This window comes from Caretta caretta, chromosome 3 (genome assembly GCF_965140235.1).
Source record: "Caretta caretta isolate rCarCar2 chromosome 3, rCarCar1.hap1, whole genome shotgun sequence".
NCBI classification, from domain to species: domain Eukaryota; kingdom Metazoa; phylum Chordata; order Testudines; family Cheloniidae; genus Caretta; species Caretta caretta.
In genome coordinates, this window is record NC_134208.1 from 12,784,448 (window position 1) to 12,809,385 (window position 24,938).

General features: G+C 43.5%; 1 protein-coding gene across 10 annotated transcripts in view; it reads left to right on the top strand.

Moving 5' to 3' along the window:
- The window catches only part of PKHD1 (PKHD1 ciliary IPT domain containing fibrocystin/polyductin), a 417,278-nt gene that overhangs the window by 352,766 nt on the left and 39,574 nt on the right, over positions 1 to 24,938 (top strand). For 5 of the 10 annotated variants that reach the window (XM_075126348.1, XM_075126349.1, XM_075126353.1 and 2 more), the window contains 6 exons: positions 2,865 to 3,000; positions 4,156 to 4,243; positions 9,471 to 9,578; positions 13,192 to 13,350; positions 14,720 to 14,863; positions 24,470 to 24,610. In XM_075126348.1, coding sequence (XP_074982449.1) covers positions 2,865 to 3,000; positions 4,156 to 4,243; positions 9,471 to 9,578; positions 13,192 to 13,350; positions 14,720 to 14,863; positions 24,470 to 24,610 — 776 coding nt within the window. Of the gene's footprint in view, positions 1 to 2,864; positions 3,001 to 4,155; positions 4,244 to 9,470; positions 9,579 to 9,864; positions 10,132 to 13,191; positions 13,351 to 14,719; positions 14,864 to 24,407; positions 24,611 to 24,938 lie in introns of those variants that run through there. The other 5 variants (XM_048845758.2, XM_075126351.1, XM_075126350.1 and 2 more) reach the window with 4 other exon arrangements.

Consider the following 24,938-nt stretch of genomic DNA (forward strand, 5'->3'; position numbering starts at 1 on the left):
TTCTGCGTAAGAGACATCTGCTCTCCGACAGGCCTCAGTATGTTCTGTGCTACCACTCCCTGTGGAGTAATATGTTTCAGAAGCTGGCATGGGCTTCTCCACTGGCCAGGACTTCATGGGCAGAGCCATCTTGCCCATGCACCCCATAGAGATCTTCAGGAGACTGACAGGTTAACCTGCTTTCCTGTTAATCCTTGTCAGCAGGGAATGCCAACCCAGCCCACTTCCCTGCCAGCACTGGGCTTCCCTGCCAGCACCTGTGACAGGAAAACATGCTCTTCCCTCAGCACTGATCAGACTGGGAGAGGCAGCTTTGCCCACTCCACAACCAGTTGGAGTTTGTATGGAGCAGCAGGCTAGCCGTGAGGAAAGGATGCAGAGGAATGGCTGGCAAGCCTATTTTCCTTCTGGCACAAATCATCAGGAGAGCAGCAGGCTGCTGTCCCTCTGTCCTAGACACCCCTGGCAGGAATGTAAATTCATTGTGCCACATACTCAGGGCCCCAGCCCAGCAAGAATCAGGGTTGAGCACACTGCACATAAATGTCAATCTCTGCTGGGTTGTTTGGGTCCTAATCACCCACCCATATTTTTTTTTTAAAAAAGCTATGGGTGATTTTTTCCTAATAATGAATCCACAGAAGGAGTGTTACTGCCATCAGGAAGTGTCAATGGCTGCTCCCAACACTACGTTTTAGGAGGCTGTTCCTTGAAACTATAAAAGCTTTGTCATTACTTGTCCTGACTCCCCAACCAGTATGCTGTCCCCTAGACACCACCCTGCCTCTCACCGAGTTCTAAAAGTCACTGGTGTTTACGAGTAGCTTGTCAATTGCTGGCTACCCAACTTGGAGGCTTATTAAAGGGGCCTGGTTTTCAGAACGTGACGGACACCCACTCTCTGAAAATCCCTCCCCTGTGAAGTGTCTCAATTTGAGCCACGAAAATCATAATTATGAACATTATAGTAGTGCCCCAACTGAGATCGGGACCCTATTGTGCAAGGCACTGTATATAAAATGGTTAGAGATGGTCCCTGCCACACAGAACTTCCAAGATAAACTGATAAAGGGTTGAAAGGGAAATGGAGGCACAGAGGATGATTTGCCCAAGATTATACATCAGGTCAGTGCCAAGAATAGCACCCAGGTCTCTGAGGCCCGATGCATTAGACTACCACTTGCCACTGCCCCTGAAAACTTTGGCCACTATTAGTAGCTTTGTGGCTTGGCCCAATCTTTGCATTAAGCTGCAATGCAGTTTGCCCAGGGGAGCTCTGCTTTGTAATGCAAAGAAACAGTCTGAAGAAACTGAGTTAAACCAAAGCGAATTGGTCCTCAATAAATCTTTTGTTTGTAACCACTTTTAAGCAAACACTAGAGAGCTGAATGAATAGCTTTCCTAGTTTCATTGCAAGACAATGTCAACCCCCCAGTCGCCTCCCTTCACTGCAATGGTAGATTAGAGGTATATATGTATGTAAAAAGAAGATGCTAAATGACATGAAGTACTGAGAAGGGAATGAAATGATATGGGCTCAGAATAAAGTGTTGTTTCTTTATTCAACTGCAAAAGCCTTCTCTCAGGATGTTTTGAATTTAAATTTCACTCTTGGAATAACAATGGCTTTTTAAAGGGGTGTCTGTGTATCTCTGCACATTAAAATACCGTGATACAAGTGACAGAAGCACAAAATCACTGGAGAAAGGAATGTACAGTTTAGTTGCAGCCGTGTTGGACCCAGGATATTAAAGAGAGAGGGTGGGTGAGGAAAGATCTTTTATTAGACATGTTGGTGACAGAGACAAGCTTACACAGAAGAACTTTGTCTAGGCTAGAAAGCTTGTCTCTGTCATCAACAGAAGTTGGTTCAATAAAAGATCTTACCTAATCCACCCTGTCTCTGAATAAAGGAGTGCAATACAGATCTGCAGCCTTACATATTGTCCTTGTGCTGGAGAAGGCGAGTGTCTGTTTTTAGAAGACCTCAGGGATACTCAGTGGAATGATTTAGTTGGGGATTGGTCCTGCTTTGAGCAGGGGGTTGGACTAGATGACCTCCAGAGGTCCCTTCCAACCCTGATATTCTATGATTCTATGAATGCTCCTTGCCAGTCAGGATGATTTTTGTAGAGTCCATGTTTTTGAATGTGCAGGAAGGATGGTCTTATGGTTAAGGCAGTGGACTGGGACTCAGGAGATAATGTATAGAGCTTTTCAGTCCTACATCTCAACGCACTTTATAAAGGAGGTCAGCATCAGTAGCCCCATTTTACTGCTAGGTAAAGCAGAGGCCCAGAGATGTGACGTTACTTGCCTAAGGTCCCCCAGCAGGCCTGTGGTAGAACTGGGAACAGAACTCAGGGCTCCTGAATCGCAGTTGAGTGCCTTATGGGTTTGATTCCTACCTCAGTTGCACAATTCTGTGCGAACCTAGGACAAATCTACTAATCTTTGTGTACCTCAGTTCCCCATCTGTAAACTAAGGATGATAAATTGGGAATCCTTTGTTTATATTGTAATCTCTTTGGGGTAGGGATAGTTTCTTACGATGGGTATGTGCAGTACCTTGCACAATGAGGCCCTGGTCTCACCTGGAGTCTCAAAGTCCTACTGTAATATTAAAGAAACTTACTGGGAACTTGACAGTGTCTTATTAAATCTTATTAGCAATGTTAATTCAAATTGGTATGAAACACTGAGCATTCCACCTGGACTGAAAACAGCATGAAGTTCTGCGAATGTAGAGCAATATCTAGTTAGAAGGGGTATCTAGGGAATTGCCTCGGGGGTTGGAATCAGGTGTTTTAAAATCATCCTTAATAATATGGTGATTTTTTTCCATGTTGCTTTGCATGAGGAAGAAACGGAAGCAGTCTACCTCCTGGAGGTTGCCTGTATGTGAGGCCCTATAATATCTCTGTCCTGGTACAGCCCTCTGATGGAGAAATGGAGAAGGAGCTTCCTGTTCAGCCACAAATTATTTTTTTGGATAAGCAGGTAGTGATTTAAGCAGATCGATGATTTAACTGGGAATTGGTCCTGCTTCGAGCAGGGGGTTGGACTAGATGACCTTCTGGGGTCCCTTCCAACCCTGATATTCTATGATTCTATGATTTGCCTCCCTACACGGGTATGATTCTATTACTTGCGGGCAGTATTGTCAACCCCACGCATTCGAAACTCATCAGATTGGCTTAGAAATACAGGATTTATTTTTTAATAATAAATGTTGGGTTCTTTTTCTTTGGGGTATAGGCAGGTGATGTTTTCAAGCCTTTCTTCTCAACTATGAGGACTAAAAATTTCCTTTTTTGAAGCTGAGATTCGCATGCAATCTCTTGACCCCTGAAGCTGAGGCATAAAGAAAAACATGAAATATTGTGGGCCTCATGATGAAATCACTAGAGTTGGCAACACTGAACTGTATGTTGGGGTTAACTGGAATCCCACATCTCCCTATTTTCCTGTTGCTACTTTGCATTTCGCTTCTATTATGAATCAGTCCCCTTTACCCTACTTGGGAAAATCGTAGGCAAATATCTACATAGACCTGGGTATGAATGTTGCAGATCAGGTGTGTCCTGAACTGTGATACCAAATCCAAACAGGTTTTGGGGAAGTTTGTGTCTGGATCCAGAACTGGACTCCGTGGTTTACAGCATTGCCATCCCCAGGCATTCAAAAATCATGAGTTGGGCTCCCCAAAATCACGAGCTTAGATTTAAAATCATGACATTTTAAAAAACAATATTTTGGGGTCCTTTTTATTTGTCTTATGGTGTCATACTCTTTAGGGTTCACATTTTTGAGTTTTTCCCTGTAACCAAGAAAGCTAAAAATGTCCTTTTTTAAAAAATTAAAGCTGAGATTTTCTTCTAATCACATTAATTTAGAAACCGAGGCTTTGTGAGAAGCACCAAATAATGCAAGACTCACAATAAAACAGTGAGAGTTGGCAACTCTAGGTTTAGGCTCATCTGTAGTAAATACAATACTTTGTACGATGCAATTTGTAACACATACTATGTAAATACATGCTGTTCTTGCTGCTAGGGATTAATAGATGAAAGTTGCCTTAGAAATAAAATGATTCCCATTTTTCTGCGGAAAAAACTGAACAAACCTTTTATTCCTTTCTTTTCTTCTTTGCAGGGTCGGAGAGTTGAGACATTAGGTCTGCCCTCAGAGCCATGGGTCATGACAGCCTGTCTCAAGGGCTCTTCAGAGGCTGTGTTGAAAGGTTTGGATATGTTTTGGATATGCTGTGGTGGAAGTCTCCACTAGAAGTGATGGCTATAATTTGAGGAGGTTCTTTTGAAGAAAGAATCAGGTTTAAGGCTCATCATTGAGCTAAAAAGAGAAGGCTGGATTTGAAGAAGTGTGATGGGCTGCTCACATGGGTATTAGGAGAAAAACAGCTTTAGAATGTGTTTCCATGCCCTGTCAACTTAGAAACACTGTCCAGTAGAGAAGACCCAAAATATAGGTCCTGGGGAAAAAAGAGAACGGATGGAAAATTATAAATTCATATAGCCCAGAGCTAGGCTGGTGTTAGCTGGCATAGCTCTATTAAAGTCAATGGAGCGACATCAATTTTATACCAGCAGAGTATTTGACCTAATATGAATAGAAATATCTACCTGTTTTTGTTTTGAATGTAGTATATTCCAATGAGAAAATGTTTTAGTGGGAGATTTAAACATTCCCCTTCTGGCCCTGATTTAGCAAAATACGTAAGCACATGTTTAACTTTAAGTGAATATTCCCTCTGGGCTTATTAAGGCTCACTTACATGCTTACATTTAGGCCCCAGTGTAAGTACTGTGCTGAGCTGGAAACCCAGACGTCACAGTGTGGTGCATGAAACCATGAAACAGAAGCTGCTTATAAACACAGCATAAAATTGACCATGCTAACTTCACTGCCTGAACTGAGCGAGGTTCAAAATAGAGCTGGGCAAATGGATTTTTTTTTGGATCTCTGGCAATTCTGAAAAATGAAAAGAAAATCATTTCTGTTGAGTGAAAAATGAAATTTTTCACAAAATTTCAGCAAATGGAAAAGTTTAAAAAAAATGTAGTCTGGTTAAAACGAAACATTTTGACTTTTCTGTTCAGCTTGGCTGAAACCGTCTTTTTCCAGCTCAAATTCAAAAGGCAAACAAGCAATGTCCCTGCTGAAAAGTCAGGGTTCTTACCATGGGAAGCTTTTGGGTTTACAATCAGTTTGAATGTGCCTGAACTTCGACTTGCCAAGACCATTTCCAGGAAAGTGTAAGGGGCAGGCAGTTTCCAGGATCTAGTTCAACCACCAGTTATTGGGCTAGATGCTAGGATCACTGGGTGAAATTCAGTGGCCTGTGCTATGTACAAAAATGGTAACTGATGATCACAAGGATCCATTTGGGCCTTAAAAAAAATCTCTGAATCTATTAATTTCTTGGCCTACCTGCTGAGATTGTCAAAAACCTGGCCATTTCCTCACTTTGGCTTAGCTTCATGGAAATCAAAGTTGTTATGGCTGTTTACAGCAGCTGAGGATATGATCCACAGTGTCAGTTGTGGGGTTGGTTTTGTCAGGTGTCCACAGAACAACCGCCAAATGACGATAAGGTTCAGTCACTACCGATCTAGGCTGGATTGAAACCAATAGCCTAGAAGTGAAATCCTCAGATCCCCTGTGTCACACTTCTCTGTTTCACGTGACTTTTGAATAAGCTTTATAAAAATCTGCTGTTCATTTGAAAAGAACAACCTTTTTTCCCTCCCCATTTTGCAACTCGAAACGAAAAAAATCGTGAAGGGGGAAAAAAGAGAGAAATTAAAAACAAATGGAAGTAAAAGACTCAAAAAAAGAATAGTCACCGAAAAGAAATGCACTTTACATTCTTTAAAAGATACATGCATCAAATTAATAGTCAATAAACTCCAGCAAAGAATGAATTGTGCTGTACAGATGTTCTGCATGTAATAGTTTGCTGCAGTTTTTCCTTTGACAAACGTCCTTATTGCGCTCGTCTTTTGAAGCATATGAAAGTAGCATTTAATCGAAATGGATCCGTCTAGCGCATTGAGCCTGCTTCATCTGACAGCAGTCAAACTGCCTCATGTAAAGTAGTTTAGCTCCAAATTAGCTTGCTTCTGCGTTAAATACCAGCTTGCCTGAGAGATCTTTGTGAAGACTCATATATATATATATATATATATATATATATATATATATATATATATATATATATATATATATAAATAAATAAAATAATCTGAGATTTGAAGCATATGTGCCCAAAAGCTGAGATAGTCTGTGTTGAGAAGTACAGTACAGTACTCAAGGCTTCATCGTAGACTCAGAATAGCAATTGTAAAACATTAGAATGCAGCTGAAAGGATCCTCTATAAAACTGGTGTTACAGTGAGCTAAATAGTAGAGTCAAAAACACTATAGGTAGTCAAGGCAGATAGTGTGGTCATGAGGGCCGTATAAATACCTAGATAAACAGAAGAGCCAGAATAGACACTGGCAATGGGGGAAATCCATACTGCTAGGTTAAGGTCTAGATTCTTATTGAAATCATTGGGACTATTCACTGACTAAGTTACTAATTATTAGCATTTATATTACAGTGTCAGCTAGAATCCTCAGCTGAGATCTGGGTTCCATTGTGCTAAGTCAGGGATCAGCAACCTTTGGCACGTGGCCCATCAGGGAAATCCGCTGGTGGGCCAGGACGGTTTGTTTTCCTGCAGCATCCGCAGGTTCGGCCAGTCGCAGCTCCCACTGCCCATGGTTCACCATTCCAGCCAATGGGAGCTGCGGGAAGCGGCAGCCAGCACATCCCTCGGCCCGCGCCTCTTCCGACGGCCTCCATTGGCCTGGAACGGCGAACCGCAGCCAGTAGGATCTGCAGTCAGCCAAACCTGCAGACGCTGCAGGTAAACAAACTGTCCTGGCCCGCCAGCTGATTTTCCTGACGGGCCATGTGCCAAAGTTGCCGATCCTGGTGCTAGGTGCTGCATATACAGAGATGACGAGACAGTTCTTTCTGCAAAAAGCCGGCAATCTAAGTGAACAGGACAGACAGTGGGTAGCAGGGAAACAGCCACTCAGAGGGGAAGTGACTTGTCCAAGATTACTAGGCAGCAGTCGCTGGGCTGCCATGCAGTTGCCCAGCACTCCCACTGCTTTTCATTTTCTCTTTCCGCACCCAACATTCTGCAGCTTCCCTGGGCTGGATCGGACCCTCACTGTTCAACAACCCTTGCCAAGTTTATCTTCTGACCAGTGATTGTACCATTTCAATAATCTCTTTGCTGCTGGGCATTGGCTTCTCAAAGAAGTCCTGTTAAGTGAGGTGGGCAGCGCTGGTACTGGGTTTTGCCTGCATTATGTACCTGAAATGCTTAAGGCTGAGACCCCTGATACTTGACAAGTGTATATTACTAGAATTAGGATTCTTACTAGCTGAAGCCCAGACTATGAATCCCTTGTTCATACTGAATAGTACTTTGTACCATGAATAGTTCCATTGAAGTCCACTGGGCTACTTGTGTTGTGAAGTATGAATGACTAAGTAGGAGAAAGGGTATCCTAAGCCGGCCCATAATTTAAAACCTTCCTGCATCCCTTTAACAGTACTGTCAATTTGTGGTGTGCATGAACTTTCCTGTTGAAGATGAGTCCAAGAGATGGTTGTAAAGATCTGTCCCCATCCCCAGAGTAGTAAAATTACCAGAAGTAGACAAACAAGGCACCTTCACCTGGTATATTGTGTTGTCTTATGGTTATATAAAGTTATCACAGCTATAATGCACTTGTTTCATAAAGAAAGCACTTATGGCATATAGGCTTTCAGCAAGTAAGGGAGTTTTTATTTGTGATCTCTGGTTTGAGTCCAGCATCCTAAGGACATTCTGATTTCTAACCCTCACCTGAATCAATATTTAGAAAGTTTGTCAAACTTTGAGAACTTTGCCACTTTCATTCCATGAGCCTGCATGAAGCTCAAGACTTGGCCAGCATTCCACAAAGCCCAAGATTTGGCTGGTACTCAAAGGCTCAGAAAATAAATGAAGATACCCTTGATACTGCAACAGGCTATCTTTTAAATCACCCTGCTGAGATAGAAATCATAGTGAATGCAAATTTGGGTGTAAAACCTTACTGGGTCAGAATGGACACCCATATTGCATAGGTGTAAATAACAACACAAGGTGGAAGGCCTCAGGAGAATCAATGATTTAGTCTTAAATCATTTCACAGCGACTTTTTGTCTTACAAGTTTCTAGCTGAGACAGATCCACTTGTTTGTTTGATCATATGACAACCATCCCATTGAAACTTCATGGCCTGAGTCATTCCAAGGCTTCTGAAAGGAAGGCAGCACTTGGAATAATCAAAAGCCACTGCCATCTGATGACTGTTTAATAGCCTGTGTGCAAGGGGCTCTCTTCCATGCTACACTAGTTATGCACAATTAGTTTTCTGGCCAAAATGTACTGCAGAAAATGGAAGGAATGTTCTGCCCCAGTGGTTGTTGCAGCTGTCTGGCTGTAATGAATTAGCTTACGCGGTTGTTTTTTGCACATCAGAAATCCCCTCCTTAATTCAAAGTTGTATACCACTCACTTACCCCGCAGGTAGGGCATAACAGACCTATAGAGCTTCCCCATATGTCAGGTACAGCTGAGAGGCTGAAGCAGGAAAGGGGTTAAAACAATAAACTGCTGCTGCTTCTTGGAGGCTGTCTCTTTGGCTTGGATAACAATCAGCATCCCACTAAAAATCCCATAAGAGCTCCATTGCCTGTGGCATCATTCTTCTCAGATTCGGATATGTTAACACTAGAGCTGGATCAAACCAAATCATTGCATACACGCAGCCCCCAGTTCTGGGAAAATGAGGTTCTGGATCTGTCTAAGGTACTTACCTGTCCCCCACTACCGTAGTACTTCACTGTCTTCAGTGGATTTATTCTTACACCATTCTTGCAAAGTAGGACAGTGCTGTTGTCCCCATTTTATAGATGGGGAACTAAGTGACTTTTCCAAGGTCACACAGGAAGTCTATAGTAATGCAGGACATTGAATTCAGGTCTCCCTGGCCCCAGCCTAACACCTTAATCAATGGCCCATACTTCCTGTCTCCCTGAAATGGAGCTTCATAGGTAGGCCCTATCTCTATAGCGAGCTAAGCCATAACCCTAGACCTGGTCTGCTCTGAACTCTGGGGCAGGTCGGACCTGGTTCTGAATTTTACAATGTGCGTCTCTTACTTGTGTCAGAGATCATGATGCCACCCCCTCAGCTAGTGTATATTGGGGTAGCGCTCTTAAAGTTGTAGAAGCTGTGCAGATTTGCAAAAGTTGAAGATCTGGCCTGTAGAGTTTTCTTTGCAACCTAGGAGCTTGCTTTTGGTGATGTTCAGCAGAAGGTTGTTAACTCCCAGTGTCCTTGTGTATTGCTGTTCAGGGCACACCAGAGTAGAGGTTCAAGATGGACGGGCTAGCTTTACAAACCTGGCAATCTCCAATTCAGGCTCAAACTGGTACCTCATTTTCACTGTTATTTCACCTCCAGGTAAGGACCATTATATATCTCCACATTGTTCTTGCTTTACCTTAGTCATGGAAAAGTCTTTAAAAGCATATCAGAGGCAACACAGAAAGGAATGAGATCGATGTGTATGCATATCTCAAAGCACTGGTTTCACCTCCCAATGTACTGGAACACAACAGTCAGGGAGTGAGACTGGCAGTCAAAGGCCTGATTCAGGCTTATGCCCTACAAGTCTGGGCCTAGGACCCCACAATCTGGAGTCATGTGATTATATCAGAATCTGAGCCTTCTTTTTTTTTTTTTAAAGTAAGTCTCTTGTCGTGATGGTTGTGAAGAAAAGCTTGGAAACCTGACTTGAGTGAAGCCAACACAGTGTTGTCTGTCTGAGATTGCAGAGAGCCTGAAACAAGAGCTCTGAACTGCCCCATCCCTCTCGGTGCAGTGTTAACTCCAAGACCCACCCTTCTGCAGGGCAGGGGGCTTGCCAGCACCATCTAGCAGAGGACTCAGTGTTCGTGGCAGGAAGAGGAGAGTGCAGATGGCCCCGTCCGCCCACTGAAGCAGTTGCACCCTGGTTGGTCCTGAGGGAAGAGTTTCTGCTCAGAGGGTCTCAGGTCACGGTGTAGAGGCAGAACCATGGGGAGCCCATGTGATGGTGTGGCCAGGACCTTGGATTGCCTTAATCCAGCTCTATGGCAGCCTGGAATATTTCACTGAAATGTTAAGAAATCACAAATTAGTGTCTAAACATCTCAGGTGTGTAATGGCCCCAGGTTTAGAAAGACTAAATTGTGGTGCATAAAATACTCACCTATGTCTCCTTAAACTGTGAGCATTTGTGCTCTGCTATGGGGTACATTCCTGCAAGTTCCTGAGGACCCTCAGCTCCCACTGCCTGCACTCCCACTGGCATCAGGAGGAACTCAGCTCCCAACAGGCTCTGGACCATAAAGTGGAAGTGTGATATGTTGCAAATTCACTGCAAAAGCTACTGCAGTGAAGTTAGAAGATCTTCCCATTGAATGAAGGTCAAACCTGGATCCCTTTTGTTACACTTTTAGCTAATAAGGACTGTGCTGACAGCACAGCAGACAGCAGCATGAAAAGCTGTTTCATTTTGCATGATCTTTGACTAATTTAAATCAGAATACTGTACATTTTTAACACGCATCATAAAAAATACACTCTGAGTAACATAGATAATTCTGCGTTTTAAATCTCCTTCAGCATTCTCAAGTGGGAACCCTGTTGGAGAGGGTACCGCATGCTGGACATTTATAGCATATGCTTTCTTGGCATCTATGATAAACTAACAAAAAACAAAATTTCCCAGGCACTTGGGATCAAATTGTGTCATTAGTTTTGCATGCGCTGCCTGCCATAATTATTCATGCCCCTCTGACCTCCCTTTTGGATTCCTAGATGGGGCGATCCTTGAAGATGCAGCTGGTGCTGAATGTGGAGGCCCCAACTGAATAGTGGCATTGGTTGGAGAGAGCAGATTATTTCCACGGGCGAGTATGTCTGCACTGCAATCAGAGGTGCGATCATGGCACAGGCTAGCATACATGCATTAGCTTTAATCTAACTAGCGGAGCTAAAATAGCAGTGAAGGTGTAGCCGTATGGCTTCAGTGCAGCTGGCAATGCAAGTATATCCCCAGATGCTTGTACAGCCCATGCTGAAGCCTGCCCCACTGTGTCTTCACTGTTACATTTAGCCATGCTAACTAGATTAAAGCTAGCATGAGTATGCCAGCCACTGCAGTCACCTCTGTGATTGCTGAGCAGACATACCCAGTGTTGCATAAGCTTGCTATTTGCTTCTGGGTATCATTCCCTGTAGTGATATGGGTCTATATGAGCTTGATCCAACTCCCTTTTAAGTCCATGAGAATCTTACTATTGACTTCAATAAAAAGGAGTTGGATCCAGCCCTTAAATTCTGGTTTCATTTGAGTCCTAGATGTCTATACTTCAATCATCCATGGCTGGCCCCTGCCCGATGACTCAGGCTCATGGGGCTGAGGCTAACGGGCTGTTTAATTGTGGTGTAGACATCCAGGCTCAGGCTGCAGCCCAAGCTCTAAGAGCCTCCCACTTTGCAGCGGCCTAGACCCTGGGCCGAATAGCTACATCACAATTAAGCAGCCCCTTAGCCTCAGCCCCGTGAGCCTGAGTCAACTGGCATGGACCAGCCATGAGTTTTTAATTGTAGTGTAGATGTACCTTGAGAAACCTTGATCCACTGTTGCTAAAAGTCCCTATGTGTAAACGTCTGTAGGCCACTTCTGGTCAGTTGCAATTTGCTTGCCACATTGTTCCGATGAAGCCTGAGTTTGTTTAAAGGGACAAGGGCAAGCTGAAATCTAGTCAAGTTCAAATAAAAGTAGTTTCAGGTACTACACCTGCCTTCAAGTCCCCACCTGCCAATGTTTGTGTGTGTGTGTTTTTTAAGTAAATCAGAAAATAAGCTTCTTCGACATTTGTATTGAAAATACAGCTCAGACAAGTACATTAAATAAATCTCCATTAAAGTCAATAGAGTTGCAGATTTGGGATTGATGACAAAATCAGGTTATAACAGGGGGTTGTTTGTTGGCCCAGGTGATCTGGCTAAATTTCAGCCAAGAGATTGCATTCTGCCCACCCAGTTTTGCTTGTGTAGTTTCAACTGGATAAAAAACAGGAGTTCTTGTGGCACCTTAGAGACTAACAAATTTATTTGAGCGTAAGCTTTCGTGGGCTACAGCCCACTTCATCAGATGTATAGAATGGAACATATAGCAAGAAGATAGATAGATATACAGAGAACATGAAAAGGTGGAGTAAGAGGCTAATTAATTAAGATGAGCTATGATCAGCAGGAGAAAAAAACTTTCGTAGTGATAATCAAAATGGCCCACTTAGACAGTTGACAAGAAGGTGTGAGGATACTTAACATGGGGAAATAGATTCAATATGTGTAATGAAATACACTGGGTAAAGTGATCTTCACATTCTGTTTCATATTCTTGTGCCGCGTCATTGTACATTCCAAAGGAATGCTGCATTTAAGTGGTGGGTGAAGTGGTTCCTAATCAGCTTATAGAATGATATGGTATGTTTGAACAAAGGGTGTTACATACATTGTGTACAAAATGTGACAGTTAATAGTTGCACTAGTAATAGTAATGATAGTCCTACTGCTTGTTTATAACGTTTTAATCAACACTGTGGAGAAGGTTGACAGCACTTTAGGCCCAGTCTGGCAGACCACGTGCTCAACTTTAAGAATGTGAATAGTTCTGTTGAAGACATTCTCAAAGTGCCTTTTGCTGGATCATGGCTTTAAGTCTGATATCCGAGAACAATTTCAAATTTCCGATGATTGGCACTCTGTCAGCTGGGCGGAAACCGATAGCAATAGTTCATGCCTTTAGTCTAGCAGCTTTGTCAGTTCAAGAAAGGTTTGGTTACATGTTCTGTTTGGGCCTGTGGAAGTCAATGGAAAAACTCCCATTGACTTCATTGGGCTGTGATTTAGGCCCTTTCATGAATGTATTTTCAGACATCAGTTCCTGTGTTAGTGGCCATAACCAGGTGTTCTGGCTATAAAACACGTGTTGTAATAAACTGACATTTTCCTCTCTCAGGTGCTGACTTCACTGTCGAGTCCCAGCCATTTACCATCTTCCCTATCCCCATGGGAGAGAAATCCATCACGGTCCTTACTGCTGTGTTGGGCTCAGTGGCTTCGGTGCTAGTTCTGGGTCTTCTTTTATTCTGCTGGTCCAAGAAAAGCCAAAGTAGCAGTAAGTGGGAATCCCCAGGAGAGCTCTCCATCTGCAGAGTCTCTTCCATTTCACTGGTGTCTAAAGAGTAACCCTTAAAGAGTTCCGTAACAATGGTAAGGCAGGCTGGGCTGGTGGTATTGACATTGGTCATATCTCTTGTACACATTGGGCCTGACTCAATGGAACTCAACTGACTCCAGCAGAAATCGTGGTCTCATTGTGCTAGGCACTGTGCATACACGTAATAAGACAGCTAGTCCTTGCCCCAAAGAGTTGACAATCACTGACAAAGGAAGCATTATTATCCCTGCTCTCCAGATGGGCAGCTGAGGCACAGAGAGAGTAATAGCCAGGTTTTCAACTGTGCCAATATTGTCAACACTGTTTTCAGGGGGAACTGCTGAGCGCTTTGGAAAGTCGTATTTCCAAGATGTCATGCAGGGAGCATAGCCAGGAATTGAACACAGGTCTCCTGAATCTTAGCCCAGTGCCGTAAGCACAGGACATCCAAGCAAAGCACTCCACAGCTTAATTGCATGTTGCAGCTTTCTTTTTATCCAAACTGTGCAATTTTAAAAATCAGATCAGGCCATATTCTCCTCTCCCTTGTACTGGTGTAGTGGTACTGAAGTCAGTGGGAGCTCAGCACCTTTGAAATTCCAAATTCTAAATTAGGATTTAGAAACCTAATTTTAGGCTCCTATTTTTTTTAATCTTGGCCCCTGTATTTCCCTGTATTTATAATAGGAAATAATGAAGCAACTCACTGTGGTGTGGCAAATATAAAGGCCCAGGTTGTAACGTAAGGATGCTTTCTACCTTGTGGCCCTAAAACTGGCATAGCTTCAGGAGGAGTGCCCCAGAGCAGAAATATCCTCGGGTGGAGAGTTGCCAGTGTAAGAGGAATGGCTGGAGAGAAACAGAGCATGGCCAGGAGGACTTTTCTGAATGCCAGCAGTCCCCAGATGCTCTCATAGTCAGATGGCATAATTTAGAGCGGCCTTCAAAGTGTGCTAACCTATGCTGGGGAACTATTCCAGTATGCAAATAGCTCAGGAATGGGGAAGCACAAAAATGGTTGAATGCCTCACTCCTGAGTTGCACTGTGTAGTAGCCTTGGCTGTGACCAGCCTGAGTTTCTAATGATGCCCAGTGTATACTGTGAGGATCTGAAGGCAGAGTTTTGCTGAAGTGAAGAAATGTGATCCCTAGAGGTAAAATGCAATGAAGTGTAATCATAAAATAAGCCTCCCCCTTTTGGGCAGAGAGAACGCACACAAGATTAGATGCCAATTCACCAGCAATAGATTGTTTCTTAAAGTAATACTATGTCTGGCTCTGAGCCCTGGATGGACTGAGAATAATGTAACTGTTTATTTCAATACAGAAACAAAGATTGAACAGGCTAAGGTACCACAAGCAAAGAGCAATATGAAATCCTCCCAGATCCCGCCACAGCAGCATTCAACTCGTGCCGATCTGCACCATGCCCGGGAAGAGAACAAAAGAGACACTGCTGGGATGGAAGGAGGTGAGCCTGCAGAATGAGAATGACTCACATTTCTAAAGCCCCTTTCAACCAAAAAGATCTTCACGCACCTTACAAGCTATGAGCTTGTGTAGATTGAAGTTGTAATTTTGCCAGTTAAGGATCTGGTCTAGATAGATAGATGAATCACTTGCTCCATTAATAGAGCTGATTACTACAAATGAATTCTCTCTCTGAACTGAAAAATGTACAGGAGAGTAAATGTGTGGTTCAATTTTTAAATGTCTATAGAATTTATGAATTGAACGGTGTCAGGATTTCACCCAATGTCAGTTTTTGCCACTGATTTCAATGAGGCCAAGATATTTGTTTTATTTTTTTAAATCCTCAGTTTCCAAGCTTCTCTTCCAAAATTGAAGAGAAAACATTGCTTAAATATGGTTATAGTCAGAAAAAAGGCCATGTTAAAATGCTTCATTTGCTCAAACAGTGTGTTGCATGTGTTTTCATATCATTCCTGTTTATGTTATTGGCAAAACTGACATGTGAGTGACAGAATCAGCCTATATTGGCAACAGATAGTCCTGATGGGCACCGTGTTCCAGAAAATCAATTGCAAGGGGTCACTTTTGAAGTGAGACTCTTGGCAAAATGGTAACTGTAACAATGACATTTTGGGGTTCCTTCTATCTTGGTACTTTGACTCCCATCACCATAGTATGTTTACAAAAAGAAAAGGGGTACTTGTGGCACCTTAGAGACTAACCAATTTATTTGAGCATAAGCTTTCGTGAGCTACTGCAGCTCACGAAAGCTTATGCTCAAATAAATTGGTTAGTCTCTAAGGTGCCACAAGTACTCCTTTTCTTTTTGCGAATGCAGACTAACACGGCTGTTACTCTGAAACCTATTGTATGTTTAGTCCCTCTCAAATAATCCAGACCAAATCTGTTCCATTTACAAGTCAAAAATAAACCTACCTGAAAAAGGTCAGCCTGGATCTGAATATCAGTATTATTTACTCTCTTTAGCACTGTCAATGTGCTCAGCAATTACAAGTTATAAACATTGTGACAATCCCTGCCCCAAAGAGATTACAGTCCCAGTTCCCTTTGAGTGATGGTGCTTAGGCCACACCCCTCTGCTCAGCATTTTCTATTGGTTGGTTTAGATGGCTCCCCACTCAGTACGCTGGCTTCTGTGAATCCCGCTCTCAGATGTGTATCTCTCCCCACGCATTGTGTAGGGAGCTTGGGCCCCTAAACCGGGGTTCTGAATGCTACTCGGTAGCAAGGTGCCTAAAACTTAGGTGCTGCAGTGCTGAGCCATTGCAGGGCCTAAGTGCCTTTTGTGAATCTAGCCCTTAGGTTCCTAAATCTCATAAAAATCACTAAAATGGGACTTGGGCTCCTAAGTGCCTACAGGTACATCTACACTTCCGGCTGGAAATATAATTCCCTGATCGAGGATACATAACTGCATGAGCTCTGATCAACCTCGCGTACTAAAAACAGAAGTGTAGCTGCAGCCATGCAAGCAGTGGGAGTGGCTAGCAGTGGGAGTACGTGCCTAGCACTTCGGATGGGTATATATTTGGGGTGGCTGGTCCTTCCCGCTGCTCGAGCCACTGCCGCTGCAGTCTGTTTTTACAATACTAGTTTGATCAGAGCTAGAGTGAGTACGTCTCTGTGCTGGGAATTACATCCCCAGTTGAAGTGTGCACATGCCTGAAATTGCTTTTGAATCTGGGATGTAGGCTTCTAAGTCACGTAGGTGTTTTTAACAGATTTACCAATAGCTGGATGTTGGAGATTACTGACTGATGCTACTGCTGATTGGCTAGGAATTGTGCACACAGCTAGTTTATGGGTCCAGGATAAGGGCAGGGCAAAAATTTTTTTACCAAAACTTCTTTCGGGTGAAAAATGAAGATTCAGTGACACTGACATGTTTCACAAATATGTGTTGGTTTCACCAAATTGTTTGTTTAGAAAACAAAAACAATGTATGCAACCTTCAACATTTGATTTCAACATTGACAAAACATTTTGAGTTTTTAAAATATTTCCTTTACTTTTATTTTTTTTAATTCAAAAACATTTTGAAATGGTCAAAATCAAAATGAAAGATTTTGTTTGAGCCAAAACAAAAATTTTTCTCAGCTTTTCAGTTTGCTGATTTTTTTTTAAATTTATTTTCAGCCTGACCCAAAACAGATTTTTGTGACCCTTTTTCAACATCGCCAGTGAGCTAAAAATATCAGTAATTTGCCCAGCCATAGCCATGATTTCACCCTTTGTCATTTAGACTGGGACAGGGACTGCTATTTACTGGATGAATTCTCTCTCTGAACTGAAAATTTTCAGGAGAGTAAATGTGTGGTTCAGTTTTTAAGTGTCTATAGAATTTATGGGTGAAATCTTGACCCCATTCAATTCAGTGTCCGTTTTGCCAATGTCAGTTTCGTAAAGTGCACAGCACAAGCGGGCCCCAGCCTGTTCCAGGCTTCTCCATGCTACTGCAACGTAAGTGATTAGCAATAATAGAACATATGTATAGCTAGTATACACTAATCATAAAGCACTCTAGGAACTTTCAGGATGAAAGCCATTGTTACCAAGGTAAGTTAATTTGGGGATGATTACTCTAATATGCATCTTGCATACTTCTGAGTGAGTCAGGGCACATTTAAGCTGTCCACGCCAGACCCATTCACTGCTGTCGCTTTTCTGTAGGCCTTTTCATGGTTGAATGTTTTGACCAGCTATATAAAACCACAAGTCAAAAAGCAGTCTCATTCGCTTGTTTTTCCTTGCTTTGCTCCTCTAGCATTTTTGTGGGGTGGGGTAATCTTTTCTCATAATGATTTACTGATCAAACACAACTCCCTCTGAGGTCACAGCCAAAGCAGAGACATTTAGGGCCGTGCAGCTGGCACCGGGCTCCACCAAACAGCAGAAAGTATTGGCTTCCACCTTTACAAACTTGGATGGGCTCCTCCAGCTGTCGCCTGCTAAGAGCAAAGATCGGAGTCCATTTCTCAGCCCATCCTGGAACCCTGAATGAACCACACATGTATTCGGTCACTGGCATTTTTTCCATCTCCTCCCCTAAATTTTGTGGATTGCATAAGAGGCTAGTTTGAGTTTCGTCTTCATATTTTAATTAGTGTCCATCACAAAAGCAGAACAGAGAGAGAGAGGAAATGCTGCAGTTTATATGTTTTGATATTTGCCATACTTCTCCAAAATACAGCATTCGTCTGTGTGCCTTAGGATACATATAAATTCATTTTTTATCTAATTTGTCTGAGATCTAAGCTTCCTGTGGAGGTCTGAGATCAAAGGATCTGATTCCGTCTGATGTCGGCTCTGACACATAATGTGTGCTGACTTAGTTCTGTCTATAAACTCGCAGTGGGAGGCTGCCATATTCCCTTGGCCCCTTTACATAGTGAACTTTCATTTCAGCTGGGGAGGCTGACAGATACAGTGTTGACTGGAGCCATCGTGTAAATAATTCATGGAGAGATTTTTGTCAGAAAAAGGAAATCCAGCCACTTACCGTCTTTTAGGAATTGTTGCAAGACAAAGAGATTCCCTGATATGTTCAAACCTAAACAAGGATAACGATATCTTATGCGAATTTAATGTGTGTGACTTGAAATGCCTAATGTTTGATTTCCCCTTATTTAAAATAATGTTGGTTTTGGAGCGAGAGACAATCAAAGCTACAGTCATTTTTGTTTAGTTTCTGCCTTACATTTTTTTCCCTGTGAAAAAATCCCATATTTCTAATCCAATGAGATTTTTGGGATCTTTATTATTATTTCTCTGATAATGAATGTTAGGGGGCTTATTCCTTCACCCACTTACTTCCCTGGTCCTTCTCGCATGAACAGAGAGCAACAATACCCGAACTCCAAAGGTGCAAACAATTCAATGTTTATTGGGGTGAACTTCCAGCAAGCATGATTCCAGTTTGCTTCCTTAGTGTCCCCCGTCCCAGCTCTGACACTACAGAGCCTTACCTATGGCCCTGTTCCCATTCCTGCCCTTAGCTAAACATGATTCCAATTTCCCCACCCCCATTCCCTGTTCCCATTTCACTCACACACACACACACACTTGTTAGTCTCTAAGGTGCCACAAGTACTCCTTTGCTTTTTGCGAATACAGACTAACACGGCTGCTATCTGAAACTTCCTGATTGACTGCAGACTATATAGTAAAACTTGAGTTCTGCTTAGCTATGCCTTAAGCAATCATTTTACTGAAATTTAACTAACCAGTCCTAACATATTGTAACATGATTATTTAACCAAATATATCCCACCACCTTAATTAGTTTACACCCAGCAAAATTAATTATACAGCAGACAGAAACAATCACAGAACCAGACAAAGATTATGCAGATGAACAACAGGGAAATGGGGACTACAGTGATAGAATAACAAAGAAATGAGGATTTCACATCCCAGCTATTGATAAGTGAGTTCTTGCCAGACAGGATGCTATCAAACTAAGTTTCCTTTTACATCTGCTAGGCACTTCCCTTTCTCTGGAGGCATAGGCATTATCAGTACAGGATTGTATTCCTAGCAGCCCAATAGCACATTCTTTCAATGTGACTAGTTTGCAATGTGAGGATGTGACCGGTCGCTTCCCAGCTTATGGCTGCCTCTGCTGCTTAGCCAAAGGCCTTAGCCTAAGCACAGGGCCTCAGACTGTCATAGTAAGAGAAGGACCTTACACCAGCAGACAGTGATTTTGATTCTTTTTATACCTCTATAACTAGCTAAGTGATAAGAATACACCTAAATTCTTAGAGTATAGGCCTTTACAGACAGGCCTGAATATCTATATCCTAACAATGAATACGACTCAAGATTACAAGATCTTATGGGTAGAGACCATCTCTTTGTTATATATTTGTACAGGGCCCAACACAATGGTACTGGGGCCTGTCAAGGTTCCTCCCCCACTCTGAACGCTAGGGTACAGATGTGGGGACCTGCATGAAAACCTCCTAAGCTTATCTTTACCAGCTTAGGTCAAAAAGTTCCCCAAGGTACAAAATATTCCACCCTTTGTCCTTGGATTGGCCGCTACCACCACCAAACAAATACTGGTTACTGGGGAAGAGCTGTTTGGAAATGTTTTTCCCCAAAATACTTCCCAAAACCTTGCACCCCACTTCCTGGACAAGGTTTGGTAAAAAGCCTCACCAATTTGCCTAGGTGACTACAGACCCAAACCCTTGGATCTGAGAACAATGAAAAAGCATTTAGTTTTCTTACAAGAAGACTTTTAATAGAAATAGGAGTAAATAGAAGTAAAGAAATCCCCTCTGTAAAATCAGGATAGTAGATACCTTACAGGGTAATTAGATTCAAAACATAAAGAATCCCTCTAGGCAAAAACTTAAGTTACAAAAAAGATACACAGACAGAAATAGTTATTCTATTCAGCACAATTCTTTTCTCAGCCATTTAAAGAAATCATAATCTAACACGTACCTAGCTAGATTACTTACTAAAAGTTCTAAGACTCCATTCCTGGTCTATCCCCGGCAAAGGCAGCATAAAGACAGACCCACAGACCCTTTGTTTCTCTCCCTCCTCCCAGCTTTTGAAAGTATCTTGTCTCCTCATTGGTCATTTTGGTCAGGTGCCAGCGAGGTTACCTTTAGCTTCTTAACCCTTTGCAGGTGAGAGGAGTTTTCCTCTGGCCAGGAGGGATTTTAAAGGGGTTTACCCTTCCCTTTATATTTATGACAGGGCCTTACGGAGTGCGACAATACTGATGATGATGGTGTGTATACCAATAGATTCTAGGCCAAAGAGGACCAGTAGATCATCTGGTCTGACCTCCTGTATAAGACAGGCCATTAAATTTCATCCTTACCCCTGTATTGTGCTCAATAACTTGTGTTTGACCAAAGCACGATTTCCTGACCTGAAGACATCTAGAGATGCAGAATCGTCACTTCCCTTCTCTCACCGCTAAAATATTATGCCTTATTTCTAATTTAAATGTGTCTTGCTTCAGCTTCCAGCCAGTTTCTCTTTATTTACCTTTCTCTGCTAGATTGAAGAGCCCTTTAGTGCCCAATATTTCTCCCCATGAAGTTACCTATGAACTGTAATCAAAGTCACCTCTCAGTCTTCTTTTTGAGAAGTTAAACAGACTGAGTTCTTTTAAGTCTCTCACTGGAAGGCATTTCTCCAGCCCTTGAATCATTTTTATGGTTCTTTTCTGCACCCACTCCAATTTCTCAACATGTTTTTTTATGGTGCGCACCAGAGCGGCATGCATTATTCCACTATCCCATTCAGCAATGCCAAATAGAGCAGTAAAATCATCTCCCTGCTCCTATTCACTACTCCACTGTTTATACATCCAAGGATTTAATTAGCCACTTTGCCACACCATTGCACTGGAAACTAGGTCCACTATGATCCCTAAATCCTTTTCAGAATCACTTTTTCCAAGGGTGCACTCCTCTGGCCTAAAGTATGGCCTGCATTCCTTGTTCCTAGATGTGTAACTTTCCACTGAGCTGTATTAAAAGAAAATGCATTGTCTGAATGATTCCCCCTTGCAGGCAATTCAGCTTGCTCTGTGTGACTGCCCTATCCTTGTGATTATGTACGACTCCACCAAACTTTGTGTCACCCACAAATTTTATCAGCACTGATTTTAAATTTATTCCCATTTATTGATGAAAGTGTTGGACAGTGTCGGGATTCGTACCAATCCCTGCAGAACCCTCTAGAAACACCCCATTTGATGGCAATTCCCTGTTGGTAACTATATTTGGAGATCTGTCAATTCACCAGTTCTTAATCAATTTATCATGTGCTTTAGTGATAGGGAATAATGGTCATTTTTTAATCAGAATATCATACGGTACTAAATCTTACAAAAAAATGTAAGTCCTATTTCATCTACGCAATTACCTTTATGAACTAAACTTGTAATGCCCTCAAAAAATGAGATCAGGTTTGCTTGACAAGACCTGTTTGGCATAAAAGAGATAAGGACATCGCCAGTCTGAAAAGAACTTGATATAAATCAAATACAGCATAAGGACTTAACTATATGAAGAGAACATGCACCAGTGTTCTATATCACTACGGACCCCTCTATATCACTACGGACCCCTAATGTTTTCTCTCTGTACCAGGTCTTACACTTCTCTATTTATGTACTTCTATGGCTTCCTTCATTGTAACTAGATTTCATCCTCACTACAGCCCTGGGAGATAGGGAAGCGCCAGTATCCCCATCTTCCTGACAGAGAGCGGAGGCACAGGGTAGATTAAGTGACTTGCCCAAGGTCACACAGAAGGTCTATGGCAGAGCCAGAACTAGACTGCCTAAGGCCCTGACCAATGCCCTCTATACTATTGTGGCTTAATTCGCTTTGTGTCAGCGTCGCACATCTTCATTTGGTGTCTGTGCCAGGGGAACTTCACCAATGCCGTTATAACCGAGCATGTTTTCCTAACATGGATGGGGCCTACACCCGAGGGGGCACTAAATGCACATGCTGTAGGCTGGTGGTTTTGCTAAGGATTCATCATGCTGGTTAAAGTGCATCAGAGTCCGACCTGTATATTGCAGGCCACTAAATTTCACCCAGATACCCGTATATGGGGAGCCCAACGACTTTAGTTAGAAAAAGCGTTTCAGTCCTCAGGAACCTAAACCATTGTGTGGCACAGGCCTAAGCACAGGAGAGTCCAAGGCTCCACCAAGCCCGATGGCCATGCGATGGCAGGGTGGGATATGCCCAGATGATCCCAGCAGACAATCCTTGCCTCATGCTACAGAGGAAGGAAAAAAAGTCCCCAGGGTCCCTGCCAGGTAACTGTGGATAGTGGGGAGGGGCACTATTGAAAGGTTCTGTGGGGACACGTGGCCGCCCCCTGTGTTGCCTCTGCCTCCGCCCCCTGAAACTTGATCCGTAGGTAGACAACATACACCAGCAATTACCTCCTCCTCCTGGTCTTTGTCTTGTGACTGGCCAGCCCCTTCAGAGCTCACAGACCCGTCCCCCGCCTGAACTATCCCGAATCGATTTAGCAAGGGTTCAAAACAAGACCAACAAAAGGAGCAACCCAGTTGGGATGCACCATCCCCCATTTGGCACCGGGATGGTGCTTGGGACTGGATCATCTCAGTTAACAAGAGGCTGGAGAATGATCAGTCATTTTTTGTTGGACCCTATGTTATGACACCCTAAATTGCATTCTTCCTTATAGGCATATTGGCAGCTGCTGCTGTTTCAGTGCACCCCTACCACCACCCCTTTCCCACTCTCCCGCTTTCCCCACAGCCTTCTTCCCTCACTCACCCCCAGGACTCTCAGGCTGGATGGGGATCCACCAGAGCTACCTGGCGCTGAGCACCCCGTCACAGCTCACCTTCCCAGTCTTGAAGATGTCCCCTTGACTCACCTCCGCAAGCAGTCTACAAAGCAGACAGTGGGAAGTGCTAAGACTCCAGCAGCAGGGAAAGAGAAGCAGCCCGGTGTAGCCCGGAGGGGTGGTGGTTAGGAGCTCAGCCCACAGCCAGCCGCCCTGCTGCTTCCTTTTTCCCCATGCCACATGGACACAAAGGGAGTGCCACCACCCAGGGGAGGCACTGTCTCCTTACTGCTGGGCATCCTGGCAGGAGGCATACTGAGAAATCTGGGGGGCACGTAACCCCCCCCCACATGCATCACCGCTGGTCCCTGACAATCTAACCTGGGGGAAAATCCTTCCCAACCCCAAATCTAGCAACCATTTAGACCTTGAGCACATGTTCAAGACCCACCAGCCAGGCATCTACGGCGATGTTCTGTACCACCTCAGAGCATTGGCCCACCTTGCTTGGTGTCCCATCTCCAGCTGTGGCCAGTCTCTGATGCTTCAGAGGAAGGTTAACTCCCCTTCCCCTTCTGAATACATCTGGCAACTGTGCATCAGGGTTAAAAGTCCTTCCTGCCCTTGCAGGTTCCTGGTTGACATCTTGAAACATGAGATTCGATTGCAATCACTGTGTTAATGCTGCGCTGCAAAGGTTATAAGCACGCTGAAAGCAATGCAACAGAATATTACAGGTTTCAGAGTAGCAGCCGTGTTAGTCTGTATTCGCAAAAAGAAGAGGAGTACTTGTGGCACCTTAGAGACTAACAAATTTATCTGAGCATAAGCTTTCGTGAACTACAGCTCACTTCATCGGATGCGTTCACCTAGAAGCTCCAACAAAGATAGGGACCTCATTGTGCTAGGCACTGTATAAACATATAGAGAAGGGCAGTCCCTGTCCCATGCACGTTGCAACCTAAATAAACCAAAGGGGAGAGGGGAAGCAGATGCACAGGGAGGGGAGCCAGATGCAAAGTCAGATGAAGTGAGTTGCCCAAGGCCACACAAATGAGTTGCCCGTGGTCAGGGGCAGAGCTTGGACTAGAAACAGCGTCTTCTAACTCCCAGTCCAGTGCCCTTTCCCCAACCCTACTGGCTCACCTCGTGGCATCAGGATCACGTTTTCTCAGTTTACAAAATAAAACAATGATTTTTCTTCCTGCCAGCCCTGCAAACGCAGGGTCCACTCTTACAGCACTTACTCCAGCAAAGTTGCTATTGACTTCAGCAGGAGCTTTACCGGAGGAAGGACTGCAAGACTCTGTCTGTCACCTGGGATGTGAAAAGCACGCTGGGCTCTTCCTGCGTCTTCCATCATCATCAGTTACCAAGACTCTGCAGATGGAGCTTGCTGCCAGTGGTACATTAGGTGGGACTGAATCCGTAGCCGTGCTAGATCGGCAGTGTTAAGGAAAGTGGTGGCATGGCTTTATCAGTAAAGTAAGCAGATGTCACCTGGAGCAGGTGAAATGAGACTAGGGACTGGTCTATTCTAACGCTGTAAATCGATCTAAGTTACACTAGCTCAGTTATGTACGTTACCAAACTGAAGTCGAGGTAACTTAGCTTGACTTACGGCGGTGTCTACACCACGCTATGTCGACGGGAGATGCTCTTCCGTTGACATAGCTTCCGCCTCTCAGGGAGGTGGAGTACGGACAATGACGGGAGAGCGCTCTCCCATTGATTTAGCGTGT